This window comes from Capsicum annuum, chromosome 9, assembly GCF_002878395.1.
Source record: "Capsicum annuum cultivar UCD-10X-F1 chromosome 9, UCD10Xv1.1, whole genome shotgun sequence".
Taxonomy (NCBI): domain Eukaryota; kingdom Viridiplantae; phylum Streptophyta; class Magnoliopsida; order Solanales; family Solanaceae; genus Capsicum; species Capsicum annuum.
Window position 1 is genome coordinate 163,008,402 of NC_061119.1, and position 15,129 is coordinate 163,023,530.

At 32.7% G+C, this 15,129-nt stretch overlaps 1 protein-coding gene across 1 annotated transcript; it reads right to left on the reverse strand.

Annotated features, from left to right (window-relative positions):
- Positions 1–12,041: 12,041 nt before the first annotated feature.
- LOC107841342 (craniofacial development protein 2-like) lies at positions 12,042–13,435 on the reverse strand. Its single transcript, XM_016685299.2, has 2 exons — positions 12,981–13,435; positions 12,042–12,162 (listed from the first exon to the last, which is right to left on the reverse strand). Exons 1-2 carry the CDS (start codon positions 13,433–13,435, stop codon positions 12,042–12,044), a joined length of 576 nt encoding a protein of 191 aa, XP_016540785.2.
- Between the last annotated feature and the right edge of the window lie 1,694 nt (positions 13,436–15,129).

Consider the following 15,129-nt stretch of genomic DNA (forward strand, 5'->3'; position numbering starts at 1 on the left):
TTTAAAATCATTAACCTGCACTAGGTGGCTCGCTCCATCCTAAAGGTACCCATGGAATATACGGGTTCAGCGCTTCCTGCTGAAAGGGTCCCAGCGTATAATACCTTAGGTTTTTGACATTTAGAAAATTTCTTAGATTTTTGGTCTCTAGACAAGTTACGACTATGGGGAATGAGTTATACACTAGGGTATAAGTGGTATGGGTTGGTCGTAAGATGACTAATGATGGATGTTGGATTGAATTTGGTTCTTGGAATAGATATGAATTGGGTGGGATGAATCGTATCGGTGGATACAGATTGTTTGGTTACTTTACTTAATCTTATACTTAGTGACAAGGTTGGATCTGAGTACGAGTGGATCACCATGAGCCTTAAGCCAAGGTATGAGTCATACCACGGACTCGTATGGTGGAAAGTGTTCAAACCTCTTGTGATTTTATTCTGCTAGGGGTACGGGTTAAGGGTACTAGTCATATACTTAGATACGAATTGGTTTGTATGAGTCGTACCTTGGATAGTGTTTGGTCCAATGGGGAGGCTTTGGGTATGAGTGGTGGGTACCACTCGTATAGGGGTTATGATTCGTATGAGGTAGTCGTACCCTACAATGGGATTTTATGCAGTTTAAGTGAGGGCAATCTGGATAATTTCCCATTAACCTAATAAGTCACCACAACTTTTAACACACTTGGGAGGTTATTTTCCCCATTATTCTATTCATTAACACTTAGAAAATAGTCTTCAATCATTTTTAAAGTTCTTGGGTAAAAGAGGCTAAGGTTTCATCTTAAGGATTAATTTGGGGCTTGTGTCGGTGATTTCGCTTCATTATCTTCTCAATTAAGGCATTTACTCTTTCCTCATTATTAGTTCTAACTAAAGACATATTTTGTAAATTATTTTCATGGCATAGTGTTTTATGGTTTTGGGGTTTTCAAATATGTATTGGGGTTTTGGCTATAAATTCTTAATTATGGTTTTCCCATATTTTAATTATGCTCTTACATATTTAATGATGGTTTTGGATAATTGGTTACATGGTAATGGTTACATGGTAATTGGTTTTGATTTTGGGAATACTATGCCCCCAATATGTTTGATAAAATGCCTATAATAATGCTTTTACTATATTATTGGATTTTCTATTACATGGTTTAAACTTGGTAATAGAACCCTAAGTGGTTTGCAATGGTTAAATGGAATGGTTTAGTGGTCATGGTTATGGTAAATTGAATATCCTTGTGGGGTACAATGGAATACCCCAAGTAAATATGTTAATGGACAACTTGTGGGGTACATGAGAATCCCCCAAGAAAACATAATGGAACACTTGTAGGGTACATGGGGCTCCTACTAGTTAACATGGTAAATGGGTACACGGGAATCCCTTTACCTTAAAAGGTTGGGTAAGGACGATACTTGCAAGTTATCGTCGGTATGACAATACCACTATTAATAGTCTTGATTAATAATAAATGGAATAATGGATTGGTTGGTTGAAAATGGTTTTAATTGAGTAATAATGGCAGGGTCTAATAACTAACTGTGAAGGCAGGAGTTTAATGAACAAACACTGGAAACTCATATTTGTTGACATTGGGGGTTGGTCATGGCGACCATTTATGATACTATGAGGTACATGGGAATCCTCTAAGTGCACTTTACATATGTATCATGGAGAAATAAGGATACTTCAAAATCCCATACTCTTATGGTATCTCCGGTTCATGCGGCTACATACATCAAGGCTCGTTTAAGGGGTTACACTAGACCCATATAGCCCACGGGTAGTTATGGATAGTTAAGCTACACATACCGAGGTTAATGGTTTCAAATACTTAATAAACTTAGTTCCCTTTATCAGCATGGTTATATATATATGTGTGTGTGTGTGTGTGTGTGTGTGTGTGTGTATGGTTTGTAATGTATATGGATGGTTTACTTGGTTTTACTGGATGACGTTGTTTTATCCTTATCCTGAATTTATGCTAGTGTTCACCCGCTAAGCCATCTTCAGACAGTTGTATCCCTACGCAATACAGGAACCGTCCATTCTACTCCTCCTACATAGTGATCAAATTTTGGGATCATCTTTTGGATTAAGTGGTGAGCTTCTATCTTTCTGGAAGGCTCCGTTTCATGTTATGGACATTTTCATATACTTTGGTTATTTTATGGATATTGATTTTGGCTATGGATGGGGGCATGTCCCAACTAGATATTGGTTTTCTTTTGGTTATATTCTTTTAAGGAACTACTATGGGTTGATATGGCCGAGATCGGTATTGGTGTTAGCCTTAGTATAGGCATTGGTATGAGGCTGATATCGTTGGACTAAATTTTGCACTATTCCATCCTCTTTTATTTTTGGATTATATGTAGTTATTATGGAACTTAAATGGTTATGGTTTTGGATTATGGTTTGGTTTGGTATTGGTTATTGGTTGGTATCAAATAATTGGGCTCGTTTGGGTTGTCACGGTCATAAGTCTATCCCAGAGTCTTGGATTGTACAATAACGCTATTTTGTTATATGTTCAGAATTCATCCGACTCAGTATATGTGTTAGTTGGTTTGATTAGGTAACAAGAGTGGTCTCCTCTCCTGGTTAGACCCATTACGACAAGGACCTGGTTTGGGTCATGTCACAGTGCATGTTAGCCGCACAAACCAGAAAAAATCTAAGGGATAGGGAATCTACGACCATATATATCCAAAATATATATAAAGTGTGAACTATGAACACGATCATAAAGACCCCCACACCGGCAAACTTAGTTTTCAGTATTGGTTCCGTTGGGACCTCCACCTTCACAATGAGCTACATAACCCCCTTTAAGCCTAGATTAAAATAATTTGTATATATAACAAACTAGTAATCTAGGAGTCATTCATTAAGGAATTCACTACTTGATATCATTATACTATTATGCTTGCAAGCTAATATATTTATGCCAAACTAATTCACACAACCAAATTGGGCACCTAAGTTCTATTAAAATCCAAACCATGGCCACCAAGACCATCCAAATCTATTTAAATAATCATTTATCTATTAATGCATTGCATTAAGTTTTAAAGCAAGTTAAACCATGCAATTTTCAAAAATTAAAATAAAATTCACAAGGTGGGTTAAGGTTCATGCAATTCTAAATCAAAATTCATTCAATTTGGGAAAACTCATATCCCCTATTCCAACCATTTAAATAATATGCCAATTCGGTCCTAAAAATATCAATTTAAAGTATGAATAGTCAATTCAAAACATGGGAGAAGTAATTCAATCAGTAACAACCGAAACACCTCAACCTAATTTCAAAACCCACAATTAAATCACATAAAAATCCATTAAATTCATGCCACAATATAAAAGTAAAGTTTAGGAAAGAGAAACATATCTGAAACACACAAGTATTTGGAGTTAATTTGAAGTTTAGAGCCCGAATGATGAATTTTCTATGGAACCCTTAAGCTTTCTTGGTTGGAGAGTTAAAGATGAATAAAGTAGAATTTGATCATTGAAAACTAAAGAAAAAGGATCTCTTTTATGTTTATAAGTTGTGGAAAGGGTGGAATAACCAAAAGTCCCTCACCCTAAGTGAAAAAAATAAAACTAGATGAAATTTACTCCTTGGCGTGGCACAACCTTATCATGGAGGTTAACCTCCGTGCCACGCTGATATCGCGGAGGATAACCTCCGCGACACGGCAATATCGCAGATCCTCACTGCGTCAAAGTCCTAAAATGACCCTAAACTCCTTCCAAAAATTTCAAAACATTTTTTAATTACCCTTTTAACATCCCTAAACACAATTCAAGTCAAAAATAGATATTACGCATGGGGAAGCTAAAAAATAAAATGATTGAAATTTTAAAGGTCTTATACTTGTCTTGGTGGAAACATTTTTCCTTGTTGGGAATGATCTCTTTTCTATTAGGTTTCTTCTTTATCAAAGGAAGTGTTTTGGACCTCTATAAATAGAAGACCCCTCTTCTCCTATCATAACACAATAACATCCACAATGTAGTCATTAAAGAGTTTTGTTTAGGGGAAGATTTCTCCCAATAGGTTCTATGTTTTTTAATATTAGGTTTTATATGTAGGTCAATTGGCTAAATTATAAATAATATTATGTTTTTTTAGTTTAGTTTTGTATCATCTAATTTATCATCTCCATAGTTTGCAAACTTTAAACTTCTGCATGACGTCCTCTCGATTTCGAACCAACACAAATTCCATTGTGTTGCAGAAATTTGAGGAGACAAGAAGGTTTATGATTTTGTTTGTGTAACTGTGCTCTTAAGATATTTCCTAAAGGTACCATCTCCAAAAGATTTGTTATATTATTCTTTGTCAAAAAAAAAAAACCTTTTTCATTATGATAATAGGTTTAAAATCTATAACATACTAAAAGTTTGAAGATCTTTAAAAAAGTGATTTGAACTTTTTACCCTTCACTAAAAGATTTCGCAATAAACAAAATTATTTTTTCACTTATTTTCTTCAATTATTAATTAATTATTAAAAAATTAAAGAGTCCTAAAATATATGATATATTGATGTTGGTAGGTCTTCTTTTTCCTTATGTACATGAAAAAAGGAATCTTAAAATATATGGTAAGCGAAAAAATTAAAAAGTTGTGTCTTAACTTTTCGGTTAGTCTTAATAGACAATGCCACTTTTATCTCTTTTTAAATAAACATCATTCTTAAAAAAAAAAAAAATTAAGGAGACAATGTTAACCTATGGTGTCTCATAATTTCATATAAAATAAAAGTTGAATTCGTGATTTCATCTTTATTGTTGGTTCTTGAATCTTAGTATATTTATTTATTTTTAATGGTGGGTCTCTACATCTTTTAAATTATTATTATAGTATTTATTTTGATAAGTTGTATGTCTTCTAGAATTATTAAAGTGTAATTTTATTTTAGGTTTGTTTTGAAATCTTTTTTCATTGATAATTGTCACAAATTTTTCAACTTTAATTGTATTATCATAATATTCGATTATCGTATTATTTTGTTGTAGTTTTTATTTTTTTACTATATATCTACTATTTTTATGTTTAATACAGATAATAGATGAATGTTTTGTTAGACTTCAAGAAATCTTTATGTAAAGATTAGATTTAATTTAATCGTATTGTTATGATATATCGATTATTATATTATTTTATTGCAATTTCTATTCTCTTTCTATCTGCTAATTTTTCTGCTTGATACAGGTGGTAGATGAATTTTTGGCCGTACTTTAAATAATTTTAGTATAAAAGTTAGGTTTAATCATACTATTTTGGTATTAACACGCGACGCACGTTCCTAATATTAAAATCTTAAATTTAATTGTTTTCTCTAATAATGCAAGGGAGGACCTTGGTTTGAATCTTCAACGGCCAATGGCTTTGCAACTAATTCAATAGATTACTTCTCCAATATATTAATTTATCTGTTTTACGTGCTTCTTTTGGTGATAATTTGAGAGTTTTTTTTTTTTTTTGTATTTCAACTATTCAGTTCTGTAATTATATTGTCAACATGTAGTATTTTTAATACTGTATGTTACAGACAATGTTTGCAAATTTTGGATGCCCTCTCTAGTTTTTGTGTGCGAAGAATACTAATTGGTCTTTTCTGGCAATGTAAATGGTCATAATCTTGAGTTAGGGCTTAGGTATTAGTACTCTTCCCTCAAAAACAATTCTACATTTTGAATTATGAGGTTTAACATGTCTAATTATTATTGATGTTAATTTGAAGTTAATTTTTATGTTTTTATTTATTCCAATGTATATTAACCTTTCTTTACTAATTATTATTTAATTAACTTTATAGTATTGGTTATGAAAATTAATGACTTTTAAAATATATGAAAAATTAATTTTGATAGTTTTTTTTTCTTGTCTACGTGAAAGTGGGTCCTAAAATATGTAATAAGAGAAACAATTCAACATTCAATCCTAGCTGCTATACCTATTTATTTTATTATTTTATTTCAGTCCATCCAACTTTTTTCCATGTGAAAGTCCATATTCTTTTTTAACTCCGTATTAGTCCACATTTAATGTCGAATCAGGAGCGGACCCACATTGATCAAAGGAAGGTCAAGTGATACTACTTCGTCGAAAAATTTTGATATATCTACAATATATTAAAAGTTGGGAAGACCCTTAAAAAAGTTTTTCAAACTTTTTATTCTTCATAAACATAAAATTCAATGAAATTTGGTTATCAACCCTATCCTTATTTGAATTATTTGAATTATATACTTGAAATATAGGTCCTTCATGTAGGAAATTAAATGTGTTACATTCAAACTATTTTTAAAACTTATATTATCCTTAAATATAAAAGTAATCATACAATGCAAAATATGGAAGAGGAAAGAGTAATGAGGCTAGAGAAAAAAAGTGAAGTAAAATCACGTAAAAAGGAATAAAGAAAAGAAGATATGTGAAAGAAAACCCCTCGTAACATTTGCATAAATTTTTCCTTATTTAAACTCTGAAGTCCTAAATATTTAAAACTTCAATATCACTAAAATTTTACCTTATATAAACTTTACTTAAATTATATATAAATAACAAATAAAATAATAAAGACGAGAATTTAAAATATTGAAAGACAAAAAGGAAATACGAATTAGTATAATTAAAGAGGTTGTCCTGAATCAGGGGTGTATCGAAAACAACTTCTCTACATTTTATTTTTTTCAAATTCCACTTTGTCTGAAAATAATGAATATGTTTGTTGTATAATTAAAGAGTCCTAGATAAAATCTTTTAGAAAAAATAATAATTAAAGAACCTAAAATATATGGTAACTGAAAATGATACTAAAGATCATTATGCGTCATGTGCTCATGTTGCTGAACTATAAATATCGATCTGGAGGTGACCTACATTCTCTCTTTTAAGTTTTTTTTTCTTGATTCATGTAGAATTTGATTGGTTGTAGAAAAAATAATTGTGAATGTGGATTCCTTAATCATAAAGGAAGTTGGAGTGATGTGATACTAGAATTTCAAACATACATACTCTACTTCTACTAATTAATTTAGTTTGATTTTGATTCGACTTGTTTTTTTTTTTATATTCATTATGAGCATTTTTTTCTATTGATAATTTCTCGTGTATCTCTTTGAAGTAAAAATTTTGATAATAAATTCTTTCATTTTGATAATTTCTTGTGTTTCCTTTTCAATTAAAATATTTTAAACGAAAATTGAATGAAACAAGCAAGTTTCCGCCGAATGAAGTAGTCGAAAAATATCAAATATTTTTTAGTTATTATTATTATTATTGTTGTTGTTGTTGTTCTCTAATTGTTGAAAGAATGTACAAAATTGACATTGTCTAATCTCACATGCAAAGCACATATACTAAATTAGTTATATTAAAATTGTGAAGGACCTTAAAAATGTTGTCTGTACGTTTTTCTCTTAAGTTTCTTATTTAAAAAAAATCATTTTTTCACTATTTTTCTAATATTTAAGAATTAAAAATTAATTAAATATTTATATTAAAACTTTTCCTTATTAGAAGTCATCACAATTAATGACAACTAATGTCTTTTTCATAAGTTTAAAAATTCTAAATCAACTAAAATTGACTTGAAGTAGATTTGAAAATTTTTAAAATAAATATGAAAGCATTAGAATAAAAAAAAATTAATAAGTACCAAACTTTTAAAACTTTTAAATAAGTAATCAAAGATTTTCTAAAAAAATTAACTTTAAAAATAAGGAAAGATTTTAATTATAGACAAAATAAAGGAGTAATAATACTACAGTAGCAGCACGAAAAAAATGTACTACATACATATGCAAAAGTGACGATTCATTAACCATTTGAAACTACTGGTGGTAATATATATGTGTGCTTATAATAAAAAATATGTAAAAATAAAATATATGTTGTGTTTACATTATTATATTAAAATGTGAAGGATCTCTAAAAAATGATTGAACCTTTTGCATTTCATTAAAAACTTTCGCAAACTAGTAATTCCGTAATATCACTTGACCAAATTTCGGTAATAGGACTAAATAATTTTGGTAATAGATTTAAAGCTGTTCCTTAAGTATAATTTTAAATTTTTCAAAAATGTGCTTGTATTTAAGTTGTTGCGTGAACTTCACGTTCAAAAAAATTTCTTAAATTTCACATTCCAAAAAATCATTCAAAGAACTCTAATGTTGGATCAGGAGTGGATTTGGACAGGAAATTTAGTGTTTTTTTTTGTTTTTAATTAAAAAACTGGTGAAGTGAAAAGTTTAAGTAAGTCCATGAAACGATGCTCTATAAAATTGTTGAGATGAATTATGTAATTGATTAAATATTTAGATCACAACTAAATAAAATTTTGATTAGAATTACTTTTGAAATCTTGATGGATTTTGAGACTTGAAATATGAGAAATTTAGAACTACTGCGTTCTAAGTCCACCAACCATCTTGATGGTCATTGGATGACGGGGCATATCTATGGCATGCAAATAACTTGCTCAACTTCATAATAATAATTTTTTGAGTTACAAATATAAAAAGATAAAATACATCAACAGACATTCAAATTTAATCTCTGCGGACAACTAAATACTAGAATTTTGAGTATGTACATTTAGACATTTCTACTTATTTGTCCCGTGTCAGTTGAACACTATAACTTACAAAATGGTCATCTAGAAACATTTAATATGTGTCAAGTCACCTTCGAATGTATATGAGCCACAATAGAAATAAATTAAAGTATTTAATTGTCAGTTGAGATCAAGTGGAAGAGTTTAGATGTTTACTTTTAAAGTTGGAGAGCTTGATAAGGCCAAATATGGACGGGTATTTGTATATTATGCCTATTGGTAACTTACATCTATATTTTACTATCTAATAAGAGGGAAGAGGCACGAGAAGCAGGCAGCTCTCCGTCAACATGCCTGCTTCATCAGTTGCTTGCTCCGTAATTTTACTATATCATTTCTAATTAATTATTATAAGTCATTTATATATTAAAAAATTTAATAATATTTAATAAAAAATAAAATAGACATTTATGACATGTCTGTTTCAGCTGTTTTAATCGTAACTTTATTAAATATCACTTCTAATTAATTATTATAAATCATTTAAGTATTAACAAATTAATAATATTTGATAAAAAAGGTAAAATAGATATAAAATGATAATTTAACTCTTTATGTTTTAAATTAACTTGACGTCTTATATGAGGTCCATTTAAAAAAAAATCACAAGTATTTTTTATAGTAATTTTTCTATATTACTTCTAAGTAATTGTTGTGAGTCATTAAGACATGTCTGCTTCATTGCTTCAATCGTGACTTTACTATATCACTCATAATTAATTATTATGGTCATCTAAACATTATGCTGCTTAAATTGGAATAAAAGAAAAAGTATTATAAATCACAATAATTTAAAACTTAAATTATTTAAAAAATGTAATTGATTATCAATGCCACAAAAGTTTGGACAAAGAGAGCGATATATATTATTTTAAAATTACATAAAAAATATTATAAATTACAATAGTTAACAGTTTAAAATATCAAAAAAAATTGTTATATATTTAAAAAAAAAGTATATATTATAAATTATAATAATTAAAATAAATTAAATGAAGTATTTGCTGAGCCCGTGCAAGTAGTAACTAGTTTGTATACATAAAGTTACGGTTACAATAACTGGGTCTGGGTGCAATAAATTAACTAAAAATTACATAAGTACACAATTTATGTTTCCAATATTACAAAAAATCTCAACTCCCTAAATATATGACAAAAATCTCAACATATACACAGAATGTTATGTATATGTCGGTTATGTTATGTATATTAATAAGCAGAGAGAGAGTAAAGTAATTAAAAAATGGGAGATAATATAATTACTTTCAAAGGATTGGTATGGTATTTATGTTATTTATACAAAAAAATTATCATGAACATTAAAAATTAAGAAGATCATTTCTCAGTTATATTTTATGACATGAACAATCTACTTTTTAATTTAAGAGCTTTATTTGTTTTCTTTTTGTCATCTGGTAGCCAATTCCCCCCACCCCCACCCCCACCCCCCACCCCCACCAGCCTCCTGTCTCATGGTCATGCCTGCTTATACACGGGTATTTCAGGTATTTTATATTTTTATGCAGCAACATTGTTGTACTTTAATGTTTATATGTACGTACTATTTCTGTTTGACAAAATAACCAAGACTTTTGATGTAATATGTGTGTGATAATTGGTCTGAAATGGTTGGGCCCTTCTAGATTCTTTTTGTATTTTGTTTCCTTTACCCTTATTTGGTCCATTATTACGCAAATAGCCATGTACATTATGGTATGATATTGTATTGTATTGTATAGAATCAACAACAACGACATACCCAGTGTATTCCCACATAGTAGGGTTTGGGGAGGGTAGAATGTACACGGACCATACCACTACCTCAAGTAAAGTAGAGAGGCTGATTCCGATAGACCGGCTTAGGTTCGACAACAGTATACCAAACACAAAAGATAAGTGCATATAAACTAGTATTGTAAGCAAAATAAACTAACAGTATAACAAACACCAAAGATAAGGTGCATATAAACTACAACCACAACACCACGAACAAAAAACTCCAGACACAAAAGAACGCTCCCCTACTATTACCAACGCACCCCTATCCCCTATAACCCTCTACCCTAATCCGCGGCCTCCACACCTTCCTATCAAGGGCCATGTCCATCGTAAGCTGTAACTGTTCCGTATCATGCCTAATCATCTCCCTCCAATATTTCTTCGGTCTACCTCTATCCCGCCTAAAAGCATCCATAGCTAGTGTCCCGCACCTCCACACTGAAGCATCAGAGCCCCTCCCCATCACGTGCTCGAACTAACGGCACCTCACTTCTCGTATCTTATCCTCTACCGAGGCAACTCCCACCTGCTCCCGAATAATCTCACTCCTCACCTTATCTTTCCTGGTATGTCCACACATCCATCGCAATATTTGCATCTCTGCCACCTTCAACTTTTTGGGTGTGGGAGTCCTTAACTGGCCAACACTCCATTCCATACATATAGCCGTTTGGACAACCACTCTGTAGAACTTACCTTTAAGCTTCGGGGGCACCTTCTATCACATAGAACTCCCTAAGCGAGCCTCTATTTTAACCACCCTTCCCTAATACGATGTGTGACATCCTCGTCAATCTCACCATTGCCCAGAATCATAGACCCCAGATACTTGAAACTCCCCCTCTTCTGAATGACCTGAGAGTCCAGCTTCACAACCACTCCAGCCTCTGCAGCACATCACTGAACTTACACTCCAAGTACTCTATCTTGGTTCTACCTAACCGAAATCCTTTAGACTCAAGAGTTTGTCTCCAAATATCCAACTTATCATTGACTACACCTCAAGTCTCGTCAATTAGTACCACATCGTCTGTAAATAACATACACCAAGGCACCTTCCGTTGAATATGTCGCGTCAAAACATCCATTACCAAGGCAAATAAAAATGGGCTAAGAGTCGATCTCTAATGCAAACCTATCAAAACTGGGAAGTGCTTCGAATCTCCATTTACCGTCCTTACACGAGTCTTCGCACTATCATACATATCCTGAATCGACCTAGTGTACGCCAAGGGCACCCCTCTAGCCTCTAAGCACCTCTACAGAATCTCCCTGGGAACTTTGTTATATGCCTTCTCAAGATCAATAAACACCATGTGCAAGCCCTTCTTTCTCTCCCAAAACTGCTCCACTAATCTCCTCACAAGGTGAATGGCCTCAGTGGTCGAGTGACCTGGCATGAAACTAAAATGATTCTCAGAGATTGTCACGATCCTTCTCATCCTCAACTCTACCACCCTTTCTCAAACCTTCATAGTATAACTCAATAACTCAATACATCTATAGTTGTTGCAACTATGGATGTCTCCTTTATTCTTATATAGTGGAATCATCGTACTCCACCTCTACGATTCATGCATCTTCGCTACCCTAAAAATAATGTTAAACAACCTTGTCACTACTCTAAACCTGCTCCGCTAGTGCTCTTCCAAAAATTCATTAGAATCTCGTCTGGCCCCATTACCATATCCCGCTGCATCCTGCGAATAGTTCCATTGACCTCCTCGACGTTGATACGCCTACAATAACGAAAATCGCGACATTTCTCAGATTTCTCCAAGTCCCCCAACACGAAACCTTTGTCCCTCTTGTCGTTTAAAAATTATGAAAATAGGACTTCCACCTTTCTCTAATGAGGGAATCCTCTACTAGCACTGTACCATCTTCTCTTTTAATTCACTTTACTTGGTCAAGGTCACGAGCCCTCCGCTCCCTGGCCTTAGCAAGCCTATACAACTTCTTATCTATGCATTTCTCCTCTAAAGCCGCATACAAGCTCCCAAAAGCTACATTGTTAGCCGTCGTAACCACTAACTTAGACTCTCTTCTAGCTACCTTATACTCCTCATTATTCGCTTGTCTTTCCTGATTATCCTTGCTCTCAACCAACTTAGCATAAGTCACCTTCTTAGACTCCACCTTTCTCTTAACCTCTTCGTTCCACCACCAATCTCCTTGATGTTTTTCAGATCGACCTCTCGAGACATCCAACACCTCTCTAGCGGTCTCCCTAATGAAACTGACAGTCGTCTCCCACATACTATCCACACCTTCTCTACTCTCCTAAGCCCCCTTACTCTTTAACTTCTCTTCCATTTCCAAAACACTAGCCAAAGTCAAGCTCCCTCACTTAATCCTGGGCTGAGCCTCCACCCTTCTTTTCTTTTTGCCCTTATTGATAACCAAGTCCATCACCAATAACCTATGTTGAGTCGAAAGGTTCTCGCTTGGTATGACTTTACAGTCTTTTCATAGCGCTCTATCACCTTTCCTAAGAAGCAAAAAGTCTATCTGAGTCTTGGCCACTGAACTACAAAACGTAATAAGGTGTTCCTACTTCTTCGAGAAGCTCGAATTCGCTATCCACAACCCAAAAGCCCTAGAAAAATCCAAAAGAGAAGCTCCTCCTTCATTCCGCTCCCCGAAACTGAAACCATGATGCACATCATTATAACCTATCAACAAAGACCCAATATACCCATTGAAATACCCTTCCATGACAAGTTTCTCAATGTTGGGGATGCTACTCACCACATCATCTAAAACATCCCAAAAGTCCTTCTTCTCCTCCTCGTCCAAACCTACTTGTGGGGTGTAGGCACTAATAACGTTCACCGTAGACACTCCAATGACCAACTTAATAGACATCAACCTATCACTAACTCTCTTAAACTCTATTACCTGCTCCCAAAATTCTTCATTTACTAAGATACCTATCCCATTTCTATGTCTCACGCTACCCGAGTACCGTAACTTATATCCATCCATATCTTTCGCCTCTAACCTACCCATTTAGTTTTTTGAACACACGGTATACTAACTTTCCTCTTTCTAAGAATCTTCACCAGCTCTATAGACTTACTCTGTAAAGTTCCTATGTTCCACGACCCAACTCGCACCCTAGAAGCTACCTTATCCCACCTAACCTTTCTACCCTTTGCCCGTAACCCCAAACTCGAATCTAGACCCGACCCAGAACCAAAACCACCCAACCTCGACCTATGACATGACTCTAGTCTACCATCGCCAATCACAGCCACTACACAAATAGGGGAAGAAGGATGAAAATAAAAAGGAAGAAAGATAACAAAGAGGGATAAAGAAAAGGCTAAAAGGACACACTGGTTACAATTTTTAAATCAATAAAGGAGCTTGAATCTATGCCCACTATATGCTAAGGACATAGAAAACAATCTATAATATATAGAAAGCAACAAAACCAATAATATAACACAAGTTTTGACAAACAACAATCAATAAGTATTGTATAGAATAGTATCATATAATATTTAGATGGACTGTATCGTTCACTGCTGTTTAATAACAGTTGTATTATTTGATTTGACGGTATGGTATTGTATCGTAACTGGCAAGTTTACTAACATGTCCTTAATTATTATAAATATTAAATTTATCTATAATTATTAATAAAATAATTTTATTTCTGCTAATCTGTCATAAATTATGCCATATAAATATATTAAGTTGTTAAAATTATGTAAATTTTAACAAAATTAATACAAGAGAAGATCAAAATAAATGTAAACAGATTCATTTTTTATAGTAACGAATTTCATTTCCTTTTGATGTTATGAAACGTGACCACCAATGACAAGTACAAAGTTTGAATGCATCTTTTTGTATATGCTATGATTGTATTCGGTATGGAATAAAAAAAATTATAAGAAAATAAATTATTTTTTACTTATTTTCTTCTGTTCGTTACGCAAATAAAAAGTATTTTTTAAAAATAATTTCATATACTTAATACAAAACAATGAAAATGAATAGGCTAAGATGGGTAGGTAAGAAAAAAATATGAAATTTTTTGTTAAGAAAATATTTGAGGGTGGGGTAGTAGATTCAGGGATCCAGGATAGGAGTAGGGGTGGGGTAAGATAAAAGTTTTAAATTTTGTAAAAAATAAATTAAAAAATATTTTTTTATGGGCGACTGCATGAGGAAGGGAGGGGGGAGGGGAGGAGAGACTGGTAGGAGGCAGTGGTGGGGTAAGAAAATTCTTTTAAAATAGTTTAAAAAATTTAAAAATTGGTTAGGGTGAAGGCTGGTAAGTGGTGGAGGAGGAGTAAGGGTGGATGAGGTGGGATGAAAAAGTTTTGAAATGTTTTTAAAAAATAAATTTTAAAAAATTGGGTGGGGGGTTTGGTAAGGGGTGGGGTTGGGGCCATGGTACGGGGTGAGATAAAAAAATTTAAAATCTTTTTAAGAAGAAATTTTAAAAATAATTTATTTTGAGCAGGGTGGGGGGGGAGGGAGGGAGGAGAGGAGAGAGGAGGGGGGAAGGCTCGTGAGGTGGGGAAAGCGGTAGAAGGTGGAGTTAAATAATATGAGGTAAAAAATAAAATAAAATTATGTAATATTAAATAAGGGCATTCTTATAAAAAATAATCAAACCAAGGATACCACCAAATTGGTGGTTGCATAAAGTGAGCATTTCTATAGTTATCAAACCATAAAATTAAATA

Excerpts from the sequence above, each read along its gene's own strand:
- LOC107841342 (XM_016685299.2), bottom strand. The coding sequence starts at position 13,435 with ATGGGTAGGTTAGAGGCGAAAGATATGGATGGATATAAGTTACGGTAC. Across the intron at positions 12,163-12,980 it reads AATTCGAGCTTCTCGAAGAA|GCGTATCAACGTCGAGGAGG; the intron begins GTAGGAACACCT and ends TCGTTATTGTAG.